At 58.7% G+C, this 25,003-nt stretch overlaps 1 protein-coding gene across 1 annotated transcript; it reads left to right on the top strand.

Moving 5' to 3' along the window:
• Positions 1-1,707: 1,707 nt before the first annotated feature.
• On the top strand, positions 1,708-23,572 carry RGS5 (regulator of G protein signaling 5). The gene is made up of 5 exons (XM_036272805.1): positions 1,708-1,799; positions 11,961-12,071; positions 17,010-17,071; positions 20,603-20,769; positions 22,886-23,572. The coding sequence occupies exons 1-5, from the start codon at positions 1,756-1,758 to the stop codon at positions 23,045-23,047; spliced, it is 546 nt and encodes a 181-aa protein (XP_036128698.1). The 5' UTR covers positions 1,708-1,755; the 3' UTR covers positions 23,048-23,572.
• Positions 23,573-25,003: the final 1,431 nt, after the last annotated feature.

The raw sequence follows: 25,003 nt of genomic DNA on the forward strand, positions 1-25,003 counted from the left end.
TAGGAACTGGGCCCCTTCTCCCGGAGCGGAGGGAGACCCCAGGCTCCCACAGAGACCTCCCTCCAGAGACCTCCCAACCCAGCGGCCTCATGCACCGGACACTTAGCGACAACACTCCCAGGCTCCAGAAAGCAGTCATCCCTTCAAAATGCTCCCTGAAAAGGGACTACAACTTAGTCTACAACTTAGTCTACAACTAAGACTCTCCCACCAGCCTCACCTTTATTTTTAGAAACACACACAGATCCTCCCTGACAGAAACATTAAAACAAGAAGGAAAAGAGACGAAAAGTAACAAACACCATGGTTACACCCCAGGGATGGAGGATTAGCTCCCACAGACTACAGATGATTAGAAAACAAACAATAAATTACTGCTTTGTGGGGTGGTTTTTCTTCAGCAGGAGTACTGGGAGAAGTGATGTGTCCCTTTGGGGAGAGGAGAGAGTTACTAAGTAATGTTTGGACTTAAAATGAACTTAGGATATTAAACGTGTATGAGTAGCCATTAAAATAATAGAAAGTGTAACCACGAGATAAATCAAGCATAATAGAAAGGAATAAATAAACTCTGTGTTTAGAAAAAGGAGAATAATGTTCACACAACACAGGATTGCAAAAATATATCCACAACAGGTGGAACAGAAATGATACCAATGATGAAGGGACATGGACTATTGGGTCTGAAACATGGAACTATGTTTTTTAAATTTACAGAGACCCCCGCAGAAATGATGAATGTGGACCGTTACGAATCAAAACACAGGTGAGGTCGAAATATTCCTATCAGACAAGATAAATTTGAGAGCAAAACCCATGGAAAGAGACAATCATAGGTGTGAAACACGGATTTTTGAAAAGCCTTCTTGATGGTCAGGACTTGGTGGTACCTAACAATCAAGCTTCCCAATGTACGAAGAAAATACTATCTCAGTTACTGCTTTTCGGTCATTGGAGTTTGAAAAATCCATCTCACATTGAGAATATTCAAGTGTTTCCCTCAGGAACCGAGAGCCAAACATAAAAAGTAAGCTTGGAGAAGGTTTGGATAAAATAAAGTCACAGAACCGCAGATGTGTAGGAACTTGCCTGAGTCTAACGGAAAGAAAACATACATTTTCCAAGCACAAAAGGAATATTCACCCCCCCAAAAAAGAATAGACAACAAATCTCCAAAGAGTTTATCATTTCCAAGCCACAGTATCTCGACCGTAACGCAATTAAATCACACAGTGAAGAGTCTTACTGTAGAAATTGTACTTTTCCGGAGCAAAATCCGAAAACCACAAACCCCCACATCTCAGGAAACCTGGGCTAGAAGGATGTTATAAAGACAGTTACAAAAACTATCCAAGTGTTGCTACATCGGTCTAAATGCGTTGTCATCCCCGGAGTCTCATCCCGTCCATGAGGCCCTGTGAGCCGCGGATCTGTCTTTGGGGGGCAAAGCCCACAGCTCCAGGTGGCTCGGGGCCCCAGGGGGAACAGGCAACCCTGCGGGCAGATTAGCCTGGCGTCCTCCTGATGGAGCCGCCAGGGACCGAGGGGCCCGCCCCCACGGGGAGGAATGCAGCCCCCCAGCCCCCGCTGGCAGGCTGCTCCCAGCCGCAGCCCCGCCCTGGCTCCGGATTGGCCGCGGGCTGGGGGGGCTGGGCCTCCTTATAGTCTCGGGGCCGCCGGCCCAGGCGCTTTCTGAAGTTCCTTCGACAACTCTCATCCCCGGACTGCGCTCACAGCTGAGACTCGGTTGCCAACATGTGCAAAGGGCTCGCAGCCTTGCCCCACTCCTGTCTGGAAAGGTGAGGGCGAGGCTGGCTTCGAGGGGGGCAGGGGCACCCTGCTCAGGGGAGGGTCCCAGCTCAGACAGGTGCTCATTGCAGAGGGGGGCTGTGTCCCCTCCGTGGGCCGCAGGGAGGGCTTGAGGGCGCTGAGCCCGGAGATGGACGCCCCCAGGGGAACCGCGCACCCCGAGCGCCCAGAGCGTCTTCTGCAGAGGGGCCTGGGCTGTGGCTGCGTGTTCGAGTCCTGGCCCCGCTTCCTCTCTGTGTGAGCGGGTGGTTTCCTTAGCCTCTCTGCGCCTCAGTTTCCCTGTAAAAGGGAGCCGAGCGTGTCTGCCCACTGGCTGGCTGTGAAGGTTGGTGACTGTGCACGAAATGTCGGAACCCCCCTGGCGCCCACGCGAGCGCCGTCAGAGTTGGGCTGTGTCCGTGAGCCGCACCGGGAGGAAGACGGGCATGCTGCCAGGCGCAGGCTCACGTCCTGGGCACCTTGACCCCGTTAGAAGGAAGCAGCGGTTGGGTGGACAGAGAAAGCCCTTGGGCCACAGGTGCTATTCATTGGCTACAGGTGTTACCCAATCTCTTCAGGTAGATGGACACTGGTAGTTTCCCGGGTTCTCTCTACCTGCACAGTATTGGGGGGGCAGTCTCCACAGTATAAAGGGCAGGGCCTCCTCACAGTCTGCGGGGCGGCCGGCCCAGCACTCCCCAAGCTCCTTCGAGAACACTCCTCTGCCAGGGCTGTGCTCACGCGGAGACTCAGGTGCCAACATGTGCACAGGACCTGTGGCCTTGCCCAACTCCCGCCTGCAGACCAGCGTCTGAGCCAAGCAACTGGAACGCAGTGCGACTGTCAGAAACTAACCGCGTGATCCTGGAGGATGCAGACTAAGCGGGTGTTTCTCCCGAGAGTGGATGTGATGGAATGTGGGCTGAGCCTTCGTGATTCGAAGGACACGACCCCTGTGCACCCTGACTCTGTCCCTTAAGGCCCCAGCAGTGTTAGCCTAAGAGACAGCCGGGTTCCGTCTCTCAGCTCAGATCTTTTTGACGACTTTTACCTTAGAAATAACCTCCAGGTGATGTTCAAAGAGAAGCATTGTAGCCAAGGGCCCCGTCTCCAACAACACCAGGACTGAGAGTAAGTCCTGCCCTCCCTCCCTGTTGTCAGAAGCACAGGTGATTTTTAAAAGATACACGTAACAGCCCTGGCTGGTTTGGCTCAGCAGTTAGAGCGTCGGCCTGCAGACCAGAGAGTCCTGGGTTCGGTTCCCGCTAAGGGCGCGTACCTCGGTTGCAGCGTGTCCCCGCCCCGGTTGGGGTTGTGCGGGTGGCAGCCACTCGATGTGTCTCTCTCATATCGATGTTTCTCTCTCTCTCTTCCCCCCTTCTCTCCTGCTCTGTCTGAAGATAAATGCAAGAATGTCCTCTGGTGAGGATAAAAAGAAAAAAGATAACAGTAACTGGTTCAGTTGTGGTGGTTACATGGTAACTAGGGGGGGTGAGGTTGACCATTGAACAGACCCTGGGAGGACAGGCTGGCTACTCCTGACGCCTCTCAGCCTGCCCCCTGCCCCAGAGAGCCCGAGAAACAGGAGAAACGAGAAATGGGAGGCGAGAGGCACGCAGGGCTCCCCGAGTGTGAGATGGAGCCTGATTATTCCCCTTCCAGTTCCGCAACCCCGGGGATTACAATCCTCTTTCATGACGGTAATGATGCCTTTAGCCCACTGCTATTGAAATCAGTCTGTACCTCCGTGGAGTGGATAGAGGGCCCCTTATTATTTGGGGAACATTGGGCTCTAGGACGATGACCACGTCCGTGGGCCCGGCGCTTGGTGACCCTGCGGCACACGGCCTGGCATTGCGTGGGTATCGACAGCGGTTTGCGGAAAAGGAGGCACTGTCACCGCTGCACCCCGTATGTTCTTGTCGGGATGCGACATGTTCCCCGAGACACGAGGATGGGACGTTTCTTTGCCGGTTCCTCGCGGTCTTCTGTCTGGTGCACTAGCGAGGTTAATGACTGCTGTGTGCATCTTTGAACGCACCGCCCCTTCTGGACGTAACTAAGTCTACACGGCAGGGCACAGGCGCCGCAGCTGTTTCGCGCTGACCTGAGCCGGTCAGGGTCCTGGCACGCGGGGGACTCCGCTGCCGTGGTGTCCTGTCCGCGTGCACCTCTTCTGTCATCTGGTACCTTTGTGAATGGAGTCATCTTCCCCACTGCAGTGCTGCCTGAGCCCGGGGCTGGGGACATGGGATTGGGGAGCTTTGAGCACACTTGTCCTCCAGAGGGGTCTCAGACCGTGTGCCCCAAAGGAAAGGCAACATTTGAACTAATGCTTCCAGATCTGCCTTTCCTGGCTCTGCCCCCATCCGACGTGGATTTTAATGTCTTTATCTGAGCACTGAGCACCGGGTTCCTTTAGTCGCTTGGAGAGAAGAAAGGAAAAGTGAGAGTTGGTGGGGTGTGGGGACGAGAGATGGGGGGCAGAGCCAGGGTACTAGGCAGCTGTAAGAAAGAAAGATCTCTTACCCTTTGAGACGACATGGAGGGACCTGGAAAGTATTATCCTAAGTAAAACAAGCCAGTCAGAGAAAGACAAGTATCATATGATCTCACTTATTTGTGGAATATAATGAACATAACAGTCTGAGGAATGGGGTAGACCCAGAGACGCGGAAGTGGGGTACAGACTGACAATCCCCAGAAGAGGGGGCGGAAGGGGGAAGAGATAAACCACAGAACTTATGTGCATGTGTGCATGAACAACAGACATGGACAACAAAGCTGGGGACAGGGCGGGGACGGAGGGGGAGGAGGATGTCAATGGGGGGAAAAGGAGAAACATCTGTAACAAAAATAAATAAATAATTTTAAAAATCCAGGTAAGATAAATGAGGACAACCTACGTGCTTAGCAAAGCGACCTGCTGCGAGGGCAAGCCCACCGAGGATTCACGGGAAGCCCCGTGCCGTGGGGTAGATTCGGGTACAGAGCCCTGACGGACACATTGTCATTCCTCCCAGCCCACGGGAAGAGCGCAGGCGAGGAGCAGACTCGGTGGGTCAGGCCCCGGACTTGCACCCGCGGGCCAGGAGTTCTCCCCAGGATTCTGTTTCCTAACGTAGCCAAGGGAGGGTGGGTCACTTGTTCGATAACGTCCTTTCCGATTCTCACACCGGTTTCAGGGATCAGCAAGAGATGCCTTCCAGGGGGAGTCTTCCTAACTCATTCCCTCTAAAAGTTTGGGAGCAGAAGAGAGTCGCCTAATTAAAAATCACCAAGACCCAGGCCAGGGCTGAAATCACAGCTGTGGCAGAAGCGGTGACCCCCCAAGGCTGACCCACAAGACGGCGAACTTGACCCCCTGTGGGGGAGCTTCACCCCTAGAGAACACCCCTCTCAGCATTTGGAGACGCTAACCCAGCGTCAGCTCGGGCGTGGTGACAGGAACCTGTCTTTATCTCCTTAGATGTTTGAGGTATTGCTTACGGAATCTGAGTTGACCTCACGTGCTTGTATATATTTGAGGAGACCGACGATGTAAACAGTTGAGTGGATGCTGTGGCCACCTCCCCGCAGTTGCTACCTCGTGGCGAAGGAGGACAGAGCTGAGTCACCTTAGGTCTCATATTTATTATTATTTATTGTTTTATTTAATTAATTTATTTTTGTTACAGATGTTTCTCCTTTTCCCCCCACTGATTCCCCCTCCTCCTCCCTCCCCACCCTGTCCCCAGCTTTGTGGTCCATGTCCACTGTTCATGCACACGTGCATATAAGTTCTGTGGTTTATCCCCCCCACCCCTACCCCCTCTTCTGGGGATTGTCAGTCTGTACCCCACTTCCACGTCTCTGGGACTACACTGTTCTTCAGACTATTATGTTCATTATATCCCCAAATAAGTGAGGTCATGTGGTATTTGTCTTTTTCTGCTTGGCTTGTTTCACTTAGGATGATACTTTCCAGGTCCCTTCATGTCGTCTCAAAGGATAAGAGATCTTTCTATCTTACAGCTGCATAGTACTCCATTGTGTACATGTACCACAGCTTTTCTATCCATTTGTCTACTGATGGACATTTGGGTTGTTTCCAGATCTTAGCTATTGTAAATAGTGCTGCTACAAACATGGGGGTACATATATTCCTTTTGATTGGTGTCTCAGGCTTCTTAGGGTATATTCCTAAAAGTGGGATCACTGGGTCAAATGGGAGTTCAATTTTTAATGTTTTGAGGAAACACCTTATTTTTTTCCATAGTGACTGCACCAGTCTGCATTCCCACCAGCAGTGCACTAGAGTCCCCTTTTCTCCACACCCTCGCCAGCACTTGTTGTTTGATGATTTGTTGATGGCGGCCATTCTGACAGGTGTGAGGTGATACCTCATTGTTGTTTTAATTTGCATCTCTCTGATGATTAGTGATGATGAGCATTTCTTCATATGTCTCTTGGCCATTTGTATGTCCTGTTTGGAGAGGTGTCTATTCAGCTCCTCTGCCCATTTTTAAATTGGGTTCTTTGTCTTCCTTTTGTGGAGTTGTATGAGCACTCTATATATATTGGAAATTAACCCCTTATCTGATGTATCGTTGGCAATGATGTTCTCCCACACAGTGGGTTGCCTTTTCATTTTGATGGTGGTTTTTTTTTGCTGTGCAGAAGATTTTGAGTTTGATGTAGTCCCATGTGTTCACTTTCTCCTTTGTTTCTGTCGCCTTAGGTGATGTATCAGTGAAAATTCTGCTGCATATTTATTTATTTTTAGTCTTCATCCAAGGATATGTTTTCCATTGATTTTTAGAGAGAGTGGAAAGGAGGCAGAGGGAGAGAGAAGGAAACATTGATTATTTGCCTCCCATATGTGCCCCGACCAGGGCTGGGGATCAAACCTACAACCCAGGTACATGCCCTTGACCGGGACTCGAACCTGAGACCCTCTGGTGCACCAGCTGATGCTCTAACCGCTGAGCCACACCGGCCAGGGCTGAAGGTCTCATTTTTACCAGTGATTTTCAACTTCGAACTTTAGCCTTCTTTTGAAGATTCATTTTATTTCCAGACCCTTGAGTCTCTGACGAGCTTGATTTTTCAAGGGAAGGTTGCTCTTGGGGGAAAGACAAGAACATTCCGACAGAACAAGTGTCATCCTTGGGGTTCCCCAAAGGGTCACCCTCGTATCGCGCCGCCGGCCTGGTTGCAGTTGTTTGCGCCCATCGGTGTGACAAGGCCTGATTCCACGTTCACCGTCTCCGCTGAGAAGGTGGACGAAGAACTGCCCCGGGCAGGTGGGTCACAGCTCTGGCCTCCGTCGAGATCACAGAGGCTGCTGGCGGTGGGATATGTTTGGTCCACGACTCCCACGGGCTCCTGGGAATTTCAGGAGCTGCACACAGTCCACGGGGAAGGTGACACGGGTTCCTTCACCTCAGTAAACGTCCACTCCCCGTCTTCTCTGACGGCTGTGCAGCCGCAGGGGGGCCAGGCCCCCAGGTCTCGGGGCTGGACCAGTGTGGCCCCTTCTCCCACCGAGTCACTGTGGGCTCAGCTGTGGGGAGCCGGCGATCACGCAGAGTGCAGACCGTGGCGGTGGACTTGGACCACGAGAGCTGAGTGAGGAGGGACCCAGGGCCACCGAGAAGCCCAAGCACAGAGGGAGACAGACCTGCGTGGGTTCCGGCCGCACGCTGAGGAACCAGGGAGAGTCTCGAGCTCCCTGTCCCGACAGAGCCTCGTTGCAAATACGGTTGCAGATATTTCCGCGATGCTCTGTCCCACGGAGGACGCGACGAGCTGTTTGACAGAACTGGGGGCTGTCACCGAGAAAACCTCGTTTCTGTCCTAACGGAGGACACGATGTTGGTCGTTTCTCTGGGTGGCCTTCATGTTTGCCTGAGGGGTAAGGACGGGGACCCCGCCAGGACGCTCCCGCCCCGTCGGGAGGAAGGGAAAGAAGGGGCCCTGTGGGGGGTCCCCTGTGAGAAATAACTGACTACGTGCTAAGAAAGAAAGGGGGCTCCTGAGGCTCAGGGAGCTTCCGGTTCAGGGAAACCTTTGCCCAGAGTTGCAGGAGGCAGTGCCTGCCTAAGGCTCGTGACGGCCCCGGAAGGGCAGGGCAGTCCGCCAGGTCTGGACGGAAAGGGGGGCGAGACCCGGGCGGGGCGCCCCGTGTGCGGCGGCTGGTCCAACATTTTGCACGATCCACGTGTTTCTCCGGCGAGCGGGGGAGGGGGGCGGATTCTCCTCCCAGCAGGCCTCAGGCGCCGCCCACTCCTGACGCTCGGGTCCAGGGATTGGCTCAGGGAAGATGCGTACCCCCTTGGCCTAAACAATCGAATCCGCAGGAAGACGGCCTGTGCCGGGCACGTGTGGCCCTGGGTGGCGGTCACGGGCCGCAGGCCTGTCCACGGTGGCCAGACAGAGGCCCCATTTCCCACACAGACCCTGTCACGGCCCCGTGACGGCTGTGCTGACCACCAGACGCCAACTCCGAACACTTAGATCCCAGACGCCGAGGTGTGGAAGGACCCCCCAAAGCTCATCCGATTTGTGTTTCTGTCTTGAGCCGACCGCGCACTGCTCTGGGATAGATTCTGTCCAGGGGACCTGTTGCCTCCGGGGCCGGTGGTAATGGCTCCGTGTGTCCTGCTGGCCGGCAGGCAAAGGACCTGAACCTTGATGAGTCCAGTCAGGAACCAGGGTGTGGCTGGAGGCCCGTGACCCCGGGTCCTGTCTGTCTCCCTTTCAAGGTCCCGTCTGTGCCCGGAAGGCCGGGCTGCCCTGCAGTGGACCAGGCTGTGAAGGTGGGGTACGGGGCACGGGGCACGGGGCACGGGGCTCTGTCGTGCTCAGGGCTGGGGCGCCGGGCGCCGGCTGCTGTGACTGGGCCACTCCTGGTTGACGTTCTCTTGTACAGGACATTCGTTCTCTGATGAGACATTCGTGGGGGGCTTGGGGGGCCTCAGGAAGCTTAGGAAGAATCAGGATGTTCCATTACTAACGTAGTTGGCTGTACTTTGGCTACTTATTTTAAGGAATAGTTTACAGGACATACCTGGGTCAGCAGGAGCGTGGGACCAACTGACCCAGGTACTGGGGCAAGGTCAGCGGTGCAGGTCACACAGAGGCCTTTCTCCGAAGAGCCGGTCACCTGAGGTCTGGGCAGGCGCCTTCCAGTCTGACTCTGCTTCTGAGTCCCGCAAGTCGCGACCTCGGATGTTGCTTTGCACACACACATACACGCGCTCACAGGCATGGACACACAGGCGCATGCACACACGTGCACCCGATTTTTTTTGTGACGTGGAGAGAAGATGGATTGAGATCCACGCAGACAAGTGGAGCGAGCGTGAAGATGAGCCTGCGGCGAGGAAGTGTTTTCTTTCACTGAGATGAACGGGGTCAGAGGGCATTTCCTTCCCTCGGGCGAACACCTGTCCGCCCTACGCTTGTCATTCACACTCTGCGTTCTCTCCCTGAGCTGCCCCGTCACCGGACGACACCTGTAAGCTGGGATCTTCTCAGGTCTCATCTGCGGGCTCAAAGAGGCTTTGCGTTCTCGTCATCGTCTGACATTCTCCTGCAGGTCCCCTGGCACTGGCTCTGAGAGGGCTGAGCCCCTCCGGCTCAGACCCGGCACCATGGTTGCAAGGATGCCAAAGTGGGCGGGCGCGTGGCTGGACCACAGCTCGGGGACCTTCTGGCCAGCCTCGTAGGGACACGTTTCATAAACTGGATGCCGCTCAAGACTCAGGCTCTGTCCTTCATGAACAACAAGAAAGGCAGAGGAGACGGACCCCTGGCACCATCCGCACACAGGCACCTGGCACCGTGTTGGTCCCACACGGGCCCACAGTGAGTCTGGGGCTCCAGCCGCCTGGCGCTGCCCTGTGACATCTTCCGTCCTCTGGTGTGAGCGGCTCAGAAAACAGACAGAGGCGAGGAGCCGGGCACGGACCCCCCGCTTCTCCTGCGGATGAAAAGCAGCCACATGGAGAGGCCGAGGCCGGTGCCCCCAGGGCTCCGGAAGCTCCCACAGTTACGCCTCCTGACCCCTCCGCCTTTGGAACTCAAAATAAACCATAAATTTGTCTCCTCAGTGCGAGGGGCCACTTTCCCACTGTCCATCATCTGGCTCCCAGACTGGACGGCCCACACCCAGCAGTGCTACCGAGGACATCTGGAGCCGGACAGGGAATTGGAGGTCAGAGGGCCTGCGCGTCCCTGTCCCGTGCGTCCTGCCCTCTGGCTCTGTCCTTCATCACCCGAAGCCCAGCCTGATGGACGCCGTGTCCGAGTCAGGCCTGAAACCCTGGGAAGCGGCTCCCAGTCCCTGGGGATCCTGCGTGGAAAAACAATGCTCCGTTTTCTCTTTCACTTTTAAATAGCAGCCTCAGGCAGGTCTAGGCCGCGGGCTCTGGGCCCAGGGGGCTCCGCGTCCTCCGCTGCGGGCGCCCTGTGTCCTCTGCTTTCGGAGGCGGTGGCTCCCCGGGCCCCCGACGGCGGCTCCTCTGCAGGGCGGCCCAGCCGACCTGTGCTCTGTTCCGTTGCTGTTTATCCACTCGGTGAACACGTGCTGGCCAACACCCACGGGCGAGGCGCTGGGACAGGAGAGCAGGGCGCGCGTGACCGAGCAGCGATGGACGGTCACGTCTGTGGACAGTCAGTGTGCCCGGTGCCTTCTCCACACTACCCCCTCCCCCACTCAGCCTCGGTGCGCGCACACAGACACACACACACACACACACACACACGCACACACACGAGGCAGGGACTGTGCTGTCACCATCCTGCACAGAAGATGCAGGCTTAGCACTGAAGTGACTCACCCAAGTCACTCAGCTGGTCAGTAAGAGCTGGGACATAAACCCAGGCCTGTGGAGTCCTCCCTCCTTCCCCCTTGGCGTCAGCCGCACAGAGGGTCTGGGGGGACACAGACGCAGAGAGAACCAGACGGGGAAAGACAGCCTGGCGGTGACCTGTTCCCCGTCACAGTTTTAAAGTCGTATTTACAAGCTGAAGGAAACCACGGTTTGATTCGACATGACAGCTTCTCTGTGAATCACGCAGAGTCTGATCCTTCCCTAATCTCCACGACTGCTGGTCTCACGCATTTTATTTCCTTAAACTGCTCGCGCTGTCGCCCTGCGCCGGAGGGAAGTGTTCAGGGCGTGCAGCCCCCTCTGGCCAGGGCCTGAGTCCCCCGCGGCTCTCAGGACTTTGGTTCGTCAGGGCCGTGGCCGGGAGGTAAATGTTAGCGGGCTCCAGGCAGCAGCACTGAGGTGTTTTCAGTTCACTCGGGCAAATATTTTCGCCTGTTGACCGTGTTGCCAAGCACCGTGCTATGCAGAGGAGTGAAGACGTATTTAGGGCTCGGTTTCCCCCCTCAGAGCGTTCTCCGGCTTAGAAAGCAGACACATAAATCCATGACTGTCACGCAGGACGCCGCACCCCATTTTAAAGGCGTGTGGGGTGCCGGGGGGGCCACCACGTCCACAGCTTGTCTCACGGATCGATGGTGAAGAGTGGCCGAGTGCTTTGCAGTCCAGACTCGCGATGAAATATTGGACAGCTTTGCAGGTTGGCTTTGAAACTGGGCGTGAAAACAGGCAGCTTGTGATGGAGCCGCACCCAGAGCTCCGAACCCCCCCCCCCCCATGAGCCGAGGCTCGTGCGCGGGCACCCCACGAGCAGACAGTAGCCCAGAAGCCAGGTGGCTGGGAGGAAAATCATCCCCGGAAACGGGTCCCACGGCACAGACGGGCACACCGTCCAGCAGGGTAACTTCAGTTTGCAGCTGAAGAACACGCCTGGTCCAACCCATTTTACAGGTGAAGGAACTGAGGCCCGGCGGTAAAACTGGCTTATTTTCCTCAGATGTTATACCTCTGGTTAGTAGCAGAGCCGGGCGGAGCCCTGCAGCCCAGAGGTCATACAAATGCAGGGGGTTCCGTGTGCGAACTCCGCAGTGGGGTCTCGTGTGAGTGATTGAATCTCCATCTCTCAGTTTCTTCGTCGGTACTTGTCCCTACAAGGACAAGTTCAGGATGAGATCATGCCTAGGGACCAGGGACGTGGGAAGAGCTGGGACGCGATGTCCCGGGTCCGTGTGAGCGTCCTGCGGCCGACGGTCCAGGGGCCTCGGCCTCGTGCGCTGACCTCTTCTCCTCTTGCAGGGCCAAGGAGATCAAGATCAAGTTGGGAACTCTCCTCCAGAAGCCAGACTCGGCGGTCGACCTGGTCATTCCCTATAACGAGAAGCCGGAGAAGCCAGCCAAGACCCAGAAGTGAGTCGTGCGTGGGGGCCGCACCCCTGTGCCCCAGAGCAGGGTCGGCTCGGGGTCCCCCAGCCCCTCCTGCAGACCCCCGGTCACTCACGGAGCGCGGGAGCCTCACCGCGGCCTGCAAACAAGCATTTCCTTTGCGCTCCCGGGTCTGCCCAGTGGCTCCGGGTGTTGGCAGCGTCCCCGGTTGGTTGGAGTGTCATCCCAGATGCCAGAAAGGTTGTGGGTTCGATCTGCAGTCAGGCGTAAACGGGGGCGACCAATCAATTTCTCTCTCTCCCTTCTTTTCTCTCTAAAATAAATAAAAACGTATCCTCCAGTGAGGATTTTAAAAATGAAATAAAGTAAAATGAAGAGCGTCCCCGTCCCAGGACCTCGTGGGAGAGGCAGGCCAAACCTGACGCCGTGGCAACCGCGACCCCGTCCCCTGCGCCAGTGCCCGGGTCAGGTGACCGTTTCCGACCCAGTGAATCTGCTCGCTGGTGCCCACCTGCCCAGGGGTCCCCAAGGCTGCTTCCCCAGCAGGGAGACGCCAGGGACCCCGCCCCCAGGAAGATGCTCAGATCAGGGCAGACAGTGTAAGCCTCTCAGCCCCCTTCCCGTGCTGTGGCTCCAGGTCCCAGGGGGGAGCCAGAGAGCCCCTGCTGCAGGCACGAGTCCTTGGCCACAGTGAGCAGCTTTCCTGGCCCCTCCACGGACATTCCCGGTGGGCTGCTGCGGGGACCCCCCCACGCCGGCCGTTCCGAGGACTCAGGTGTCCTGGGAACAGGGCTGCCCTCGGCGTCGGCTCTGCAGTGGCTCAGCAACACGGCCCCCGGCATTCACACGCTGCCCTCCGCGCCCCAGTGCGCAGCCTGTCCCTGCCGGGGGATGCCGCCCACCTTCCCTCGGAGCACCCCCAAGAGAGGGTGGAGGAGATGAGCCACGTGTGTCCAGGTCCCCCCTGCACGAGCCAGAAGTGTGGTCAAAGCACAGGGGACCCTCCTCACCACCATTTCTTTTAAAATTTAACGTTTGTGTCAATCGGCACAGCTTTTCTCTGTCCAAACGACCTTGGACCTGATGCAGCTGCTGGGAGGTAGGCGGGTCGTTCCTGGTTCGTCTTTTTCCCACCAACCCAGTGACATTTCTCCTGCCGCACGTAGGTCCCCGTGACCCCAGCCACCAGGGAGGGCGCTCGAACTTTGTGCTTGTAGAAAGGGGGTGCTCCATCCGTGGGGTGCGGGCCCCAGCTCTGGTGGACAGGGATGCGCGTCTGAGCAGCAGCTGGTCGGGAAGTCTGCTTTGAAGGGAACGAGGTGGTGCTTACTGAGTCCTCAGAGTTCATTTTAAAAATAAACTTTGGGCCCTGGCGGGTTTGGCTCCGTAGTTAGAGTGTCAGCCCTCAAACCAGAGTCACGAGTTCAATGCCGGCCAAGGGCACAGACCTCAGTTGTGGTTGGTCCCCGGCCCTGGTCAGGGTCGTGCGGGAGGCAGCCAGTCGATGTGTCCCTCTCACATCGATGTCCCTCTCTCTCTTCCTCTCTCGTCCTCCGGCTGTATCTGAAGATAAATGGAAAGATATCCTCGGGTGAGGATTAAAAAAATAAATAAAGAGCCCTGGCTGCTTTGGCTCAGCGGTTAGAGCGTCGGCCTGCGGTCCAGAGAGACCCGGGTTGGTTCCCGCTAAGGGCACGTACCTCGGTTGCACTTTGTCCCCGGCCCTGGTTGGTCGTGCGGGTGGCAGCCACTCGATGTGTCCCTTTCACATCGATGTTTGTCTCTCTCTCTCTCTCTCCCTCCCACTCTATCTGAAAAATGAAAGAAAAAAAATGTCCTCGAGTGAGGATAAAAAAAAAAATTTTTTTAAATAAATAAATAAAATAAAATGAATGAACACGGGACCAGTGTCCCCCTTCGATCCTCCGCCCTGATGTCCGCAGGCTCCAGCCGCCCAGGTGGACGGGTCTCGTAGACGCGGTTGGGGAAGGAGACCCCGGCTCTCGGGGTGGTTGTCTCGTCACCGTCTCCTTGCAGATGTGGGATTGCTCGGGGGACGGCCCTGTTCCCACGGTGCTCCCAGCCGTCGGCTCCCGACCGCCCCCCACCCCAGTGTCTCTGTGTTTTTCCTCGTGTTCTTCTCCCAGAGGAGAAAACAAACCTCGGAGCATAAAACAAACCTTCTCTAATGGAAGGTATTTTTAACCCCCTTCATTTAAAAAAACAATAAAGTAATCCCTTTGGAAACAAGCCTTTTTCTATTTTTGAATTTATTTTCATTCTTCTCATTAGAAAAAAATATATATTGTACCACAGAAACTAACAGAAAAAAGTTGCCTTCACTGCTCCTGCTGGTTCGGATTGGCTGGTCGCTCTGGTGCCCGGGCCTCCCCGGGACAGACGGGGGTCCGTCCGCTCTGGAAGACCCCCCCCCGCCTCCGCCCTTCGCGCCTGGAACTCTGGACGTGGGAGGCCACTGCTCCAGCCTCTTCTTTGTCCTGACCAGGTCCAAACGCACCCACGGCTGCGTCCACTCTGACCCTCCGAGGCCTCGCCCCTGCCTGCCCGGCCCCCGCGTGTCGCTCTGCCCACCGTCCGCCCCTTTGGCACCGGCTGTCCCCAGGTCCCCTGCGTCTCCTCCTCAAAGGACCCCTTTGCCCACGTCTCCTGGGAGCAGCCCTCAGACCCAGCCGCAGGTCCTCACAGTGACCCCGGCTCGGTAAACCGCACCGGGTCGTTGGCGACCGCGGCTGCCCCGTGTCCCGGAGCCGACGTGCACGTTCTCACAGTTCGGGTGTTACTCCCCTGCTCTCGTTCTCCCCGCCTGGGTCACAGCCTGTTCCTTCCATGTCCAGTGGTTGTTTACCGCCAGGCAACACTACAGCACCCTCACACCCACAGGTGTGTCCGTGCGCAGTGACCACGCGGGCACGGCGGGGGTGAGTGTGCAGTGTCCGGCCCCGGGGTGATGGCGGAGAGGCAGGTGTTTTCACCTGTGCCCCATGCCCGCTGCCAGGGGCCACTGTCGGCCCCGGGGTGGGCTCAGTCACTGCTCTCGGCCTGGAGACGAGCCCGCCAGACGGCCCGTGGGGGGCGCCTCGAGGACAGCGCCCCCCAGACAGTGTCGAGGGGCAACGTGAATTTCACTTTCCTCGTCGAGAGCAGGAGGCATGGGGAGCCCACCAGACGGGCTCAGAGGCGCAGGGACCGTGCAGGATAAAGGGAGAGGGGCCCCTGGAGCCCGGAGAGCGGGGAACCTTCCTGGGGTCACGGCTGCCAAGGTCAGAGCTGCGGGAACGGTTCGCCGCTGACATGCTTCCTGTCCGGGTTCCGGGGTGTTCGTGGTTTTCCTCGCCCGCGCTCGCCGCCAGCCCGCTGGACCGGGTGACGCTCCTCAGCCACGCCCCGGCCGGCAGGGCGCCCAGCGGTCGTTCTCGTTCAGGGCTGCGTCCGTCTCGCTTGCGGAGAAGTCAGACTGAACGAGGGCCGGCGAATTCTGAGAGTCGGGACAGCGTGAACCTCGTTCCCCCCGGCAGCCGAACCGGGCTGGCTTCGCGCTGGGCTGTGACCTGCTCGGCTGTGTCCCCCCCTTCGGACTGACTGAGACGCGAGCGGGCTGTGCACGGGCCCTTTTCAAGAACCGAATCTTGGCTGTGACCTGCTGCGAGCAGTGACCATTATCCGGAGCTCATGGGCCCTCAGGACACGGGCCTGGGCACGGGTTTGAGTCCGGTTTACCTGCTGGTGTCCTTCCCTGTCCCTGCCCATCTGGACCGACCACGGGACACGGAGAGGGAGGTGATGTCCCTTCATGAGAATATTTACAAAACCAGCGAGAAGCAGGCCTGCCCCTCTCGTCCAGTGACGAGATGTCCACGCCAGTGGAGACTCGGCGACGTGTTACCCGCAGGACTTTGACCCACTGTGGTCGGACGTGCGGGGTGCCAGGCCCCGTCAGAGAGGGGGCGCGAAGTCATGCGAACAGGACGTGCTCTCAGGGAGGCGAGGAGCCCAAGGGGTCGTGACGGCTGGGAATCGGCCCTTTCCTGGTGGGGAGCAAAATGGGGCAGAAAATCAGGGGACACACACGTCACCCTCTTCGAGTCCTTTGTCCCTCGGCTCCTGTGCACGGGCGGGGGGAGCTCACGTGGTGAACTTACGTCTCCAGGGACTCTGCGCATTTTCTTTCCTGTTTTTTTCTTTTTAAATTCTCACCCGAGGACACTTTTCCATTTATCTTCAGATAGAGAGAGAGAGAGAGAGAGAGAGAGAGAGAGAGAGAGAGAAACATCGATGTGAGAGGGACACATGGACCAGCTGCCTCCCGCACGACCCGGCCAGGGCTGGGGACAAACTGCAACTAGGCACATGCCCTTGACCAGAATCGAACCCGAGACTCTTTGGTCCTTGAGCCAACGCTCTAACCGCTGAGCCACGCCGGCCAGGGCAAGAAAGAGGAGACCTTTCAGACATCCCTGGCTCGTCCTAATTGGGCAGGGAAAATGTGGGTTCTGGGGTGACATTTCTCCCCCACACGCTATCTTCCAGCAGCTCGGAGATGGTTGTGGGACGGGGGTCAGCGCCCTTTGCTGACCACGCCAGGTGGTTGAGGGGCACTGGGGAGACCGAGGAGGTGGGCCCCCCCCATGCGGACCCCTGGATTCCGATCAGTTACATGTAGGAAGAAAACACTGCCGCGACCCGTATGAGAATGTCGAGGCGCAGCTGCCTGACCCGTAGCCTCTGCTTCAGTCGGGGCCAGGCCTGACCCCGTGGTCCAAGGGGAGGGGACGCGGACAAGGAGATGTCCGAAAGCAGACCCAGCCCGTCAGACCCGGGCGTTAGAAGGAGAACAAGTCGCTCCCGCGTGCGGAGGGTGGGTGCTCGGGGCGTCGCCCACGCCGTTCTGCCATGTGGGGAGCCCCTGCTAACGGCGCCCCCGTTCTGCCCGACCCCCGCCAGGCCTTCGCCGGAGGAGGCGCTGCGGTGGCGCGAATCCCTGGACAAGCTCCTGCAGAACAACTGTGAGTCCGAACGGCCCTCTGGGGCGGCGGGGGCGGGGGTCACGACACCGGCACGGGCCCATGTCCCCCTGACTTCGACACTTCTTAAACTTTCCAAGGTGACCCCAGCCAGGGACCAGTGGTGGGCGTGGTAGAGAATCCGGAAGGGAGTGTCCTGGGGCCGCTCACAGGTCCCGTCCACCCTCCTGTTGGCCTGTGCACCTGAGTCCCAACCGCGTGCCCCCCGGTGTCCTCATCCGAGACGGAGATTCTGCCTTTTCTTTTTTTAATTTTTTTTCCCCTTTACTGATTGTTACAGAGAGGATGGGAGAGGGGGAGAGAGAGAAACATCGATGAGAGAACATCGACTGGCCGCCTCCTGCACGCCCCCCACTGGGGATCGGGCCCACAACCTGGGCGTGTGTCCCAACTGGGAATCGAACCGGCGACCTCTTGGTGCAGGGTCAGCGCTCAGCCACAGAGCCACGCCGGCCGGACGGATTCTGCCTCTCCGAGCAGAGTCTCGTGATGGGTTAGCAAGGACCGAAGCAGCAGGGCGACCGGGGCCTGGGCGGGCAGCATGGCCTCCTCCAGCTGCGGGGAACTGCTTCTGTGACTGGCCGGGGCCCCGGTCCCCAGCCCGGGCCCCTCCTCTGGCAGCTCCCCTCCATGCGTCACCCAGGGCGCGACAGCAGCCTTTCGGTGCAGGTGTGAGCGTGAGACCGGAGGCCCCGCAGTGACACTTTCTACTTCCCAGAGGGGAATAAACACGCGTGTGTGTCTGTTCTGTGGCGGGGCTGCTGCCCTGCCTGCGTGGACGTCAGAACGGACCCCTCATGAGGGCAGCTCTGGGGTGCGGGGGTCACAGCCCAGTGTGCACGGGGATGGAGGGCGAGGTGGGCGCGAGGCGCCTGGGCAGTGAGGCCAGCGGGACGAGCCCGGGACGTCGGGATATGTGCGGAGGCCCCACCGCTGTGGGTGGGCAGGGGTCTGGGCTGGGGAAGGAACACAGGTGTGTTCCCTGCAGAGCAGAGCACGCGGCCTGGAGACTGTGCCTCAGACCCTCGAGGGTCCCCAGGAGGAGCAGGAAGTGCCTCTGGGCAGTGGGCCTGTGGAAAACCTGAGGTTAAGGAGGAAAAGGATCGGGGAGGGGCATCGGGGGGTCCTCCCGAGGGACCCTCCCGAGAGCCCGCAGCAGCCACATGAGCAAGAACAGCTTTGAGCAGCTCCCAGACCGGCCGAGAGAGCCATTCGATGAGCTGGTGACGTCGGGGCCAGGGGACAGACGCCCCGCCCTGGACAGTCACGTCCAGGCTGGTTCCTGTGTCAGCATCGTCGGGGGTCCCGGCTCGGCCCTCGGGGCCTCAGTAGTGCTGGGGGGATGGCCCTTCTCTGTCCCTCCGACAGGCAGAATGACGCAGAGGGCCTGTCAGGCCGGGGACAGTGGCCACGGATGGCCACGGATGGCCACGGCGCGTCGGGGTGGCGGTTTCCTGGGGTCTCAGAGCCCACTGCGCGAGAACGCGTCGGGCTTCGCTCCGGCCTCCTGGCCGCTAGGACGTGCCTGGGCAGTTTCCCACTCGCGAGACCACCTGGCGCGTTTGTTCAGGAAACGGAGCCTGGCTGGTGCGGCTCCACTGCTGGGGTGTCATCCCGTGCCCCCAAAAGGTCGCCAGTTCAATTCTGATTGGGGTACACGCCAGTTGCTGCTCGATCCCCAGTGGGGGGCGTGCAGGAGGCAGCCCATCGATGTTTCCCTCTCTCCCTCCCTCTCTCTCTCAAACTCATTTTAAAAACTCTTTAGGAAAAGAAAGAAACAGTGAGAACTTGGCCGTTCCCTCTGCCCGAGTGGCGCTGAGGACACACCGCTGGGCTGCAGCGGGCTCCCGGGGCGTCGGGGCGGCACAGAGCCGTCCGCCCAGGCTCATGCGCTGTTAAAGCCCTTTGCCAGCTGAGTTCTTAGAGAAGGTTGTTCATCATACCAACCGCTGCCCCAGTGTATTTTCAGGGGTTCGCTCAGAACAGTGTTTAGGGTTTGCCCAGGGAGGGGGACTCGAAACACAAAGTGTCTCGTGTAAAGTCCCTGGTGACCCTGAGCCCCCCCCTTGGAGGTGAGCGTGGCCGCAGGGGCGTGGAGGACACGGAGCCCATGAAACATACAGACAGCAAACCGGCAGGAGGCCCCGTGGCCTGGCTCACGTGGACCCTGTGTCGCATGGGCTCAGAGCCTGTGGTGTGACGTCCGGCAGGAGACCCCGTGGCCTGGCTCACGTGGACCCTGTGTCGCATGGGCTCAGAGCCTGTGTGTGACGTCCGAGCACCATGCGGGACACGTGGACTCTGGAGTCTGCGAAAAGGGGCAGGAGACAAGATGCAATTAGGTCAAAGCCAGTGAATTCTGTAGGAATGTGTCCCCGAGCAGTACCCACAGCTCACATAGGTGTCCACTGTGTGAGGGGACCAGCAAGAGGAGCCGGGCCTGGTGCCCGGTGCCAGTCAGAGCTGCCTCTGCCCGGGGAGGAGACGGGCTCTGGCACAACAGAGTTGGCCTGCGGAGGACAGACAGGCTGGGCAAGTCGCCCTCCGACCGGCTCCCTTCAGAGACCCTCTCTCCTCGGACAGTCGGCGCACGTACACGCGCTCGCCGCAGACCTGTCCGCACCCGTTTCCGACGTGTGTACACAGATCCGCACTCGGCTTTGAAAAGGACGCGACGAGGTTGCCGAGCGGGTTTCTCTTCCTCCTCGCCGACGCCTCCCCCATCCCGCCAGCGGGGTCGCAGGCGGACAGGCGGAAGGAACAAATGGGAAAACGAGGGAGTCGCTGGCCCAGGGTCCCCCGTGTCTGTCTGCAGGTGGACACCCACATGTATTTTTTAAAACATGTTCTTTATTGATTGTTTAGAGAGAGGAAGGGAGAAGGAAAGTGTTTTTAGTCGTAAGTGACGTCTACTCGGGCAGGGGGCTTCCTGGGGCCCTCCCCAGCCCACCCACCTTCAGGTCTGCACCCCACGGCCCCTCCTGTGACTGTCGCTGTCTTTCCCGTCACTGTGCGTGTTTCTTTCTGTCTCCATGTTCTCCCTGCTTTCCCCCCGAGTCCCGCGGCCCCGTGGGGCAGAGCCCGGTCCGTCTGCCTTTCCGAGCGACCCGTCCCAGTGGGAAGGACAGAGGCTGGGAGGCACATTCATGTCCCTGAGCCCCGCAAGCCGGGTCTCCACGCACCGTTTTCTCACGGGAATCCAGACTCGTGCGTGTCCTCGTGGCTCCGCGTCACCCGAGGGCGGACGTCTGGCTGCCCACCCAGCTCTGCCCCTGCCCCTCTGGTGAACCCGGGCAGTCGCTGGGCCTCTCTGGCCTCACCTGTGACATCGGGTGTGAATACACCTGCCTCTCGGGTCCATCCCGGGAAGTGAAGCGCCCGTGTGAGGCTCGTGCGGAGTGACACGTGCACGCGAGCAAGCCGGGCTGGCGGCAGGCCGGAGAGGGAGGCTGGATGGAGGCTGGTAGCCGGGCGATGGGCGAACTCCCTGACCCCCAGCGACCCTCCTTGCAGACGGACTCGCCAGCTTCAAGAGCTTCCTGAAGTCGGAGTTCAGCGAGGAGAACCTGGAGTTCTGGATGGCCTGCGAGGACTTCAAGCGGACCAAGTCCCCCGCCAAGATGGCAGAGAAGGCGAAGAAGATCTACGAGGAGTTCATCCAGGCCGAGGCGCCTAAGGAGGTGGGTCCCGGGGTCGGGGGAGAGCGGGGTCCGAGGGGCCGGCAGCAGCTCCCTGGAAGGCCAGGTCTGCCGCGGAGGTGACCCGCCTGGGGAGTGGGTCAAAGGGGCGCAGCGCAGGAGGCCGAGCAGGCTGACACGAGCCCGGGGTCCTCGGCGAGCAGTGGCCGCACGTCAGCCGCAGGCGGGAACGGCCGTGGAGACTCCGCGGGTCTCCGAACGCGGCGTCTTCCTTTGTGAGATGGGGTCATGAAGACGGTGTGAGGGGATTGAACCAGGGGCCTGAAAACACATCTCGGGGTCTCAGCTCATCGGTGCTAACGGTGTCCCTGCCCCTGGTGGTCTCTCTCCCCTCCCCTCCCTTCCTCCCCTCGTCCCTTGTCCCCCCGGCCTCGTCCACTGACCTCGAGTTGGGACAGCAGGCTGCTCGTGAGAACCGGATAACACGGAGCTGACACGCGGGGAGACGGGACAAGCTTCGGGTAGTTGTCTGCTCTTGGCCGTTGGGGAAGCTGAACTGTGAGCCCTCCTGTGGGTTCAGCGACGTTTCGGTCGGCTGTCTAATTCCGCATCCACCCGGGATCCAGTCTGGGCCTCCAGCAGTTCACGGGGTCTGGACGCAGCCCAGAAGCTGTCTGAGCAGACCCTGCAGGCGGCAGCCCTCCACCTGGGGCGATGTGAGAGGGGTCCCCCTAGGACCCCTTTTCTCTATAGGTTCTCTAGACTCTTTGGTTATGAATTCATCATCACTAATCCTTCCTATCTGTTTATTTTTTTTACCTTATTGATTTTAGAGAGGGAGGAAGGGAGAGGGAGAGAGACAGAAACATCGATGAGAGAGAACATCAATTGGCTGCCTCCTGCACGCCCCCCACTGGGGATCGGGCCCACACCCTGGGCATGTGCCCTGACCGGGAGTCGAACTAGCGACCTCTAGGTGCAGGGTTGACACTCAGCCACAGGCCGGGCATCACTAACCCTTTTTTTTTTTTTATCCTCATCCGAGGACATTTTTTCCATTTTTTTGCTCAGATAGAGCGGGAGGGAGAGAGAAACATTGATGTGAAAGGGACACATCGAGTGGCTGCCTCCCGCACAACCAGCCAGGGCCGAGGACAAACCGCAACCGAGGTACATGCCCTTAGCGGGAACCGAACCCGGGTCTCTCAGGACCCAGGCCGACGCTCTAACCACTGAGCCAAACCAGCCAGGGCGACCTTCTTAAAAGCTCTATGTGTTTGAGTGGATGGACAAACTATACACCCGATACCAACAGGGGAGCTCCACCCACCACAGGTGGGGAAGACGAGTCCTGAGGAGAACTGGGTTCTGTTCTGCTGTGGAATCTAATTTGGGGTCCTCTCCAGATCTCTTCTGCTCCTCAGCCCCCCACGCACGTGCGTGGTTAGCTCTCCCCCTTTCCAAGGCCACGGGCCTGGCCGTCCTTTCTTGGCCTGCGACAGCCTCTCTTCCCTACGTCACTGAGGACAGGAGTCCCGCGCCCAGTCTGACCCGCACTCCTGACTTCCCCGGAGTCCCCAGTGCTGACCCACCTCCTACCCACTGCGCCCCTCTGCGCGGGAGTCTAGGGTTCGCTGCAGCGTCTGCGGACGGCGGCCACCCATCCTGGCCACGGCTGGTGGCTCTGCGTTCCAGGCAAACACGTTCTCAAGTTCCTCATTCAGCAGCGGTGTTCTCGTGAACCTGGCAGACCTCAGAGAGCAGGTCAAAGCAGGGGAGACCCTGGCCGAGCTGCCGGCTCAGACAGACGGCAGCCCCGCTCCCGGGACCCGTGGGCTCGCACTGCTCCGTCCACACTGGGACGCGCGCACCTGGATCCAGTGCACTCGTTAGCTCTGTGACCTTGCAGAGGCCCCTTCACCTTGACACATGCTCGTACATATTTCCCTTCCCCCCATAAGGAAAGGCCGAGTTTGGGGGCCGAGAGGGTTTAGTGCCCGGCGGGGGGAGGGTCTGACGCCCGGCGCGTTCCCGACACTGGCCGCACCTCACTCTGAGCCGCGCACGTCTCGGAGCATCGGTGGCCTCCCCACGACCAGGAAGTGGAGACCCCAGTCCTCACGCCTGTGAGACGTCTCCCTTCTCTTCCCGCCCGCAGGTGAACATCGACCACTTCACGAAGGACCTCACGGCGAAGAGGCTGGTGGAGCCCTCCCCCAGCACCTTCGACGTGGCCCAGAAGCGGGTCCACGCCCTGATGGAGAAGGACTCGCTGCCCCGCTTCCTGCGCTCCGAGTTTTACCAGGAGTTAGTGCAGTAGCCGCGCGGCCCCTGTGAGTCCCTCCTGCGCCCCGCGCCCCGCAGGCTGCTGCCCCCGTCACCGCTTTGCTCCGAGACACCCCGGGAGCCCGGGTGCTCGCTCACGGGCCCACGTGCTGTGGACGGTTACTGTCCGAACGGCTTCTCCCCGCCCCAATTCTTCACGAACCCCACCTTGTATGATGTCCGACCCAGCCCGAGCCCAGGAACAGGAGGTGCAGACAGGTGTGTGCCCGCCTCGGACCTTGGCTTTATGGAGCCACCATGCGGTCTGACCGAGCCGGGTGGAGCCCGATTTCAAGTGCAGTCAGTTTGTCTGTGGTTTGAATCCTGGCCCAGGGCCTCACCCCAGTGATCATTCCCTGGGTTAGTGAAAGGCGGTAAGAATTCTAGGAGGCAGCCACTCCGATTTTTCAAGCAAATTATTTAAAATACTGATCTTCCCCCCAGAGGAGGCTCCTGGAGCTGGAGGGCATAAACGAGAGGTAGAAGCAGGGCTGTGTTGTGTCCGTACATCATCTGATTCTCCCTCGGATGTCCAGGGGCGTCACCGAATTCTGTGTGAAATCGGTGACCCGAGACCAGTGGCTGCCTCCAGGCCCCGGCCCCAAGCTTCCGTCTTCACGGCATTTTAAATGGTGCACGTGCAGGACCCTAAAACCGTTAACCCTGGCACGTAAAATAACAGGGGTGGCTGTTTCTCACCTCGAAATCTAGAGGGCCGGAACTGAACCAGCCTGAGAGGATTAACGATCTGGGCTGTTGTCCGTTCAGTACGTGACGACTGTCCCCGAAGCACGGAGTTGCCTTTGGGAGAGCTGACTTGTTGACATGTAGGAGATTTCTGAGTGAGGGCTTCCAAGTCCCCGCGTTTTGCAAAATCATGTAATCATGCTACACCCCCCGTACCCCCGCCGCCTGCTCCCCGGTAGTAAGCCGTCACCAGAGAGCTCCCTGAGCCCCGACCTGCCCCCACAGCCATGCGTTCTTAGTACTTGACACTTTTGATTCTGTATTTCACTAGTATAAGCCTTGCTGGGAGGGTCTCCCCTTTAGTAGATTTAAGTAGGTTTGATTAGGTGAAGTCATTATTTCCACGAGTTAGTAGTAAGGAGAATCCCAGCAGCCTGTCACCGGTGACCGAGAGGCGCCGCGTGAACCCAGAGACAGCGTGTTGGAAGGTCAATAAAGTCCTGAAACTTCAGCGGAAGGTCACGGAGTGCGGTCCTGGTGCGGCTCCTGCTCCCAGTCACACCCTCCTGGCCCCTCGGTCTGTGCCCGGAGGCTCAGCGCTGCCCAGGGACAAGGGCCGGGAGGCAGCTCCGTCACTGTCCCACGGCAACCGCGAGGGTGTCGCTGGGCTTTTCCTATTTTTGTTCCTTCGGAGGCGACATGCGAGTCCTGAGCCTCTGTGTCCCCTTCGCTCGCCACACGCGGGCTGGGCTTCGGGGCCCCAGCCGTGGACAGCGAGGCCAGGTCACCGGGGGCGGGTGCAGCCGTGGCGAGCCGGGCGCGGGCACCGCCTCCCCAGCGCCCACACGGCCCTGAGCCGTGCGCCGTCACCTGACCTTCCTTCTGATGCAGCTGGAACCAAGAATCTAGGCCCGTGATTTTTCCTGGGATGCCCGAGCATTTTTGAGAAAATGTTTAACTTAATTAAAAATGCAGGTATTTTATAGACATTATTTGAAACGTATTTGAAAACGCCCAGAGAATTGACCAGATGTGACGAGCACATCCAGGGGGTCGTGTTACAGAGACTCCAGTCAGCTGCGCGCACAGGTGGGCCCCGCCCCGTCAGCAGGTCCCCCTGTCCACAAGCTGAACCCGGGGGCAGAGGCAAGAAAGTGGGGCAGCCGTGGAGGCCGAGGTGACGTGGGACACATACATGTGTATATGGTTTTAAATTTAAAGCAGTAGACACACACAGAGACACACACAGACACACACACAGAGA

Source organism: Molossus molossus, unplaced genomic scaffold (genome assembly GCF_014108415.1).
Source record: "Molossus molossus isolate mMolMol1 unplaced genomic scaffold, mMolMol1.p scaffold_m16_p_20, whole genome shotgun sequence".
Lineage (NCBI taxonomy): Eukaryota > Metazoa > Chordata > Mammalia > Chiroptera > Molossidae > Molossus > Molossus molossus.

What these genes read in the sequence shown, in the direction of transcription:
- RGS5 (XM_036272805.1), top strand. Translation starts at nt 1,756, where the DNA reads ATGTGCAAAGGGCTCGCAGCCTTGCCCCACTCCTGTCTGGAAAG. An exon ending in AAGCCAGCCAAGACCCAGAA is followed by an intron (nt 12,072 to 17,009) that starts GTGAGTCGTGCG and finishes GACCCCCGCCAG; the next exon opens with GCCTTCGCCGGAGGAGGCGC. An exon ending in AGGCCGAGGCGCCTAAGGAG is followed by an intron (nt 20,770 to 22,885) that starts GTGGGTCCCGGG and finishes TCCCGCCCGCAG; the next exon opens with GTGAACATCGACCACTTCAC.